The following is a 4,639-nucleotide window of genomic DNA, read 5'->3' as shown; positions in this document are numbered from 1 at the left end:
CTGTTCACTCATAAATGTACAGTGGTACTTAACCACTGTCATTTGGGGGTGAACAGCCATTCTGAGACTGTATTGAAGGTTCGGTTATTGGTCCCTGATTCCAGGGTGGTGCCCCGTTTATATTGACTCCCGTCAATAATTTTATGAATATTAATAATTTCACAATTATTAATTATTAATTGCTAATAACCAAACCTGCCCCTATCAAAGCCCAACACCTGTACACTACATATAGTACCCATGTTCACAATGGTAAATAGAGAGGTAAATAGTGTTCAGCGGTGTTACATCAAGCATAGAGTCTTACACTGTGCAAGTAACCAAGTTGCGTGAAAAAGTTGCATGCATGGCACTGTCCAAAGTAACATTTTTAAAGCTTTCTCCTCATGCGCGACAGACAGCACACAGTTTATAGGCTGAAGGGTTGAGTGTGAGACCCACAGCTGGTGTCAGATCCAGTTCATCCTCTGTAACTCCAGGTGGAGGAGTGAAACGAAAGCGCTGGAGGAGAGAGGTGAAGAAAAGAAACAGCTCCATCCTGGCCAGACTCTCTCCAAGACAAGCCCTGCAACCTGCAAGAGAACAAGGAATAGCTTCAGGTCATCTGCAAGTAAATTGATATTGACAATAAATGATACCTGAGCTAGCTAACCTGCAGAAAAAGGCATGAAGGCATCGCTCTTGACAAACTTCCCATCCTTGTCCAGGAAATGTGCAGGATTAAAGGTGCGTGGGCTCTCCCATTCAGTCTCATCATACAGGACAGATGTCAAGAGAGGATACACTGTGGTCCCCTGTAGACAATGAAGAAAAACTGTGTTCTATATGGTGGGCAGTAGTATTCTGCAATATCATTTCAAAATATACTTTAACTTTTAGGGGATCCCAGAATTACTTCAATGCGTTCTGCATGCTTGTTCTAAATTTTGTCTTGAATATGAAGATGGGTGTTTTATTCAGTCTGACCTTCTTAATGAAGTAACCCTGAAAGGTGACATCTTGGCTGGTTTTGTGGGGAAGGGACATGGGGACAATGTTGGCCAGTCTCTGAGTCTCATGGATGACAGCATCAGTGTAGGGCAGGATCTTCCTGTCCTCGACCCGGACCTGACGACTTCCTATCATCCTGCTCAGCTCCTCCTGGACCTGGTCTGGGAGATGTCTGTGGTGATATTTGCCCCGTATTGACTAACTTGGTTCATGTTTAGGTCAGATGGCATTTCAGTTCAAAAGTGACATAGTGCAAGCTATAAAACTGGTTCAATTAACTTACTTTTTACAAGTGTTTAATGTCTTCATTGTCTCTGTGTTATGTGTATCTAGGTAAAAGATACACCTGAGTTTATGTGTTCATGTACATAAGCAGTGTACTGAATGTCTGCAGCTCCTTACCCTGTATGTTTGGATACTTGGCCATAAACAGAAGTCCCCATCTCAGTGTAGTTCCTGTTGTATCGGTACCAGCAGTGAATAGATTGCCAACTGTTATCAAAAGGTTTTCTTTGTGGTAGTGAGCGTTCATATTCCCAGATTCCTGTACATAACAATGTATCAGTAGTTATTAAATATAAAATCGGATGCAAACCCTTCATCTGTTAAATTACTGAAAGATTTGAGGTCATGCGTAGGTCAATGGGTAGAGAAAGCATGGCACAAAAACTATGAATGAATATGAATGACAATCAAGACCAAATCCAGTGATGTGTTAACTGGAGGTAATATCAAACTGCAAGTAAAAATAGATTACTTTTTTAAAATCCAGTTACTTAAATCCAATCATTCAAAAAACAACAACATGTTATCAGTGTTTTCATTGAACATCCATGAACACATATCTATGTAAATATATCAAAATTAAAATGATCACATTAGGACTACTTGATTTTCTCCAACATGAAGCCATAATTGATTTTCTTAAACAGGAAAATATAATACTGGCGTAGAAACATGTACAATCACAGCTACATTGTTCTGCCTGCAAAAAACATTAGCATTGCCTTTAAAATATTCTATTTATTATTTGATTTTTAATAATCTTTAAAAATCAAACAATAAACAATAATATTGATTCTGATAGGTGATATGTTCATACCTCCAGACTCTGCTTGTGGACCAGAAAAGAGTCCACAAAGCCTCTGCACATCTGTGGATTCAGAGTCTCTTGTAAACCTCCGATCAACTCTGTCATCTGGTTCTTATTGGCAACAATAATATTCTGGGTTCGTTTAATGTTACCAAACCATTTGCCCAGCCATGGGAAAGTGTTATACACCTGGTAACCAAGAAATAAATACAATTTACATTTGACCAGTTAATTAGAAAATGAAATAATGTTTTCTGCTATATCATTTCTACTGTTTATGTACTATATATTGAATTTTTCAGTATAAGCTTCAGAAAAATATCAAGGGGTACCTGTATTGAGGGGGAGCCCACAAGTCGAATGTTCTCATTAGCTCGATCCACCATAGTTGTGAACTCTGGATTATCATATTCAAATCTGCTGCCATAGACAATGGAGCAGATAATATTGGAGACTGCATAGTTCACTGATTGGGTAGTATCAAAAGCTTTACCTGCAAAGGCAAGAAAATATTTTTTTTGTCTTCAAATGGACAATTTTGCCAATTATAAATTCTGTTAAAATAAGAGGGTTACCTTTGTATTTCTCAAACACTTCAATGAGGTTGTGACTTTCCTCAATGATTTTCTCCTCACTTGCCTTCTTGCCCATGCCAAAGTCTCTCAGGTTAGTCAAGGCAAACCGCCTCATCTCTTTCCACGAATCCCCATTGGCAAATAAAATGCCTACATAAAAGTATTTCAACAAAATATGTTTTTCAACTGAGAAACAAACTATATGTAAATACTATAAACATTTACTGAATGCTGTAGATTGAAAAAATGTTTAACTGAGTGTGACACAGAAAGTGAAATATGTATTTTTCTTTCCTCACCATGCCCTTCATTGATTTCATGTATTACTGGGATTACATCTCTGTCTCCGAACTCTTCAGCATGGTTGACCAGAGCCTCCTTGACTGTCTTGTATCCTGCCAGGACTACCACTTTCTTGGGTCCAAAATAGACTGTGAACACTGATCCATATTTCTTGGAAAGCTAAAACCAGGAGCACATTGTAATGATCTTATGATATATAACATACACTCAACATAGTTGAGACAATTATAAGACAGGGTTTCAGATTGATAATAATTTTGCTGCCAAGAGAGTGTTGAGAACAACCACACAACACCAAACTAACAAGAAAACATTGTACAGTGTAGCCATACTGTATATGTAGCAAGCAAACTCTAGCCACTGCCTTACCTCCCAGAGTGTGTGGTAGGGTCTCTTGAGATCCAGCTGCAACAGGTTACCAAGCAGGGGAAGAGGTTTGGGTCCTGGAGGCTCCTTCCCCTTTTCCTGGGAGCTGAAGCTGGAGGAGAAGAGGTAGAGGACCAGCAGGAACACAGCAGCCCCCAACAGGGAGACTGAACTGCAGGACTGGAGAAGAAGATCTAATATGCCCATGACTTTGACAAACTGTATATTTATGTTACCAGTGTGCTGACAAAATAAGAAACCTGCCTGTTCCCTTTAGCTGGGTGTGCCCTTTTGGTAAAAATACACACCTTTCATAGCTGCCAGCAGAGATTAAGGTACAACCCAAAGGAGGGACTACAGAATCATGGAAAGATTTGGCTGTACACATTTATAAATCATTGCCTTCTTTGTGAACTCCTTAGAGTTACTTTCCAGCTGTCATAGTTTGATATCTACAACTTAACATTGCACACTCATGGCATACTGTAATGTTATCTTGACTTGTGATCAGAAATATCAACAGATCAACTTGAAATCTGTACAGAGGTCAGGCAACTAAGTGAGGTTAAGTTTAGTACACTCAGATTTTCTGTTGCTTTAGTTCCTTAAGAAATTAAACCAAATTTTAAATATGACATGTAGGCAGTGTTCCGTTGACATAAATGATGGTTCCATATTTGGCCTTTTTATCCCCAGCTTCCTGTTCAGGCTCATTTGAATTACCTGCCATACTAATCATATTCACGACAAAACAGTGTGGAGCTTTCTGTGTGGAGCCTGCATGATCTCCCAGTGTCCGGAGGGGTTTCCTGCCACAATCCAACAACATTTAAAGTATGAATGAATTAGTTTCTGTCTATCTTTGTTAGCTCTGTGATGGACTGACAATGTGTCCAGGGTGTTTTCCTGGCGTCCTCACAGTATATTTTGGGTTATACTCCAGCCTGCCCAACCCATAAATCAGAATAAGTGGGCAAAGAAAATGAATGGATGCTAAAGTCACCCTTGCAGGCTTTGGCAGCAGAGCATCACAAACACAATGCTATACAACTTGCTTCACCTAGAACTTGCACTCAGTAATCCAGCATCATATTATTTAATTCTAAAACTGCACCATTTGACTTGGGCTTAACAATGGAGTAAAAAACTTCATGACTGTACCCGTCTAGTCAAATAGATTATGGATAGATGATAACTGCTTATGGCGAATTAAACATATCAGTAATTCAGTTTTAACTACTTATAATTCCAAGACGTCATATCCATTATGTATAGGATAAGACGTATAAGATATCCACAATTCAATTCTAAC

The 4,639-nt window shown here is 39.0% G+C and overlaps 1 protein-coding gene across 1 annotated transcript; it reads right to left on the bottom strand.

Annotated features, from left to right (window-relative positions):
• Window positions 1-384: 384 nt before the first annotated feature.
• LOC139909333 (cytochrome P450 2K1-like) lies at window positions 385-3,546 on the bottom strand. Its single transcript, XM_071896365.2, has 9 exons — window positions 3,331-3,546; window positions 2,958-3,120; window positions 2,659-2,808; window positions 2,416-2,576; window positions 2,093-2,272; window positions 1,393-1,534; window positions 967-1,151; window positions 653-794; window positions 385-572 (listed from the first exon to the last, which is right to left on the bottom strand). Exons 1-9 carry the CDS (start codon window positions 3,532-3,534, stop codon window positions 385-387), a joined length of 1,515 nt encoding a protein of 504 aa, XP_071752466.2. The 5' UTR covers window positions 3,535-3,546.
• Window positions 3,547-4,639: the final 1,093 nt, after the last annotated feature.

The sequence above is a fragment of the Centroberyx gerrardi genome, chromosome 7 (assembly GCF_048128805.1).
Source record: "Centroberyx gerrardi isolate f3 chromosome 7, fCenGer3.hap1.cur.20231027, whole genome shotgun sequence".
NCBI classification, from domain to species: domain Eukaryota; kingdom Metazoa; phylum Chordata; class Actinopteri; order Beryciformes; family Berycidae; genus Centroberyx; species Centroberyx gerrardi.
Note: the sequence above shows the minus strand (reverse complement) of the source record. Positions and strands in the feature narration are given on the sequence as shown.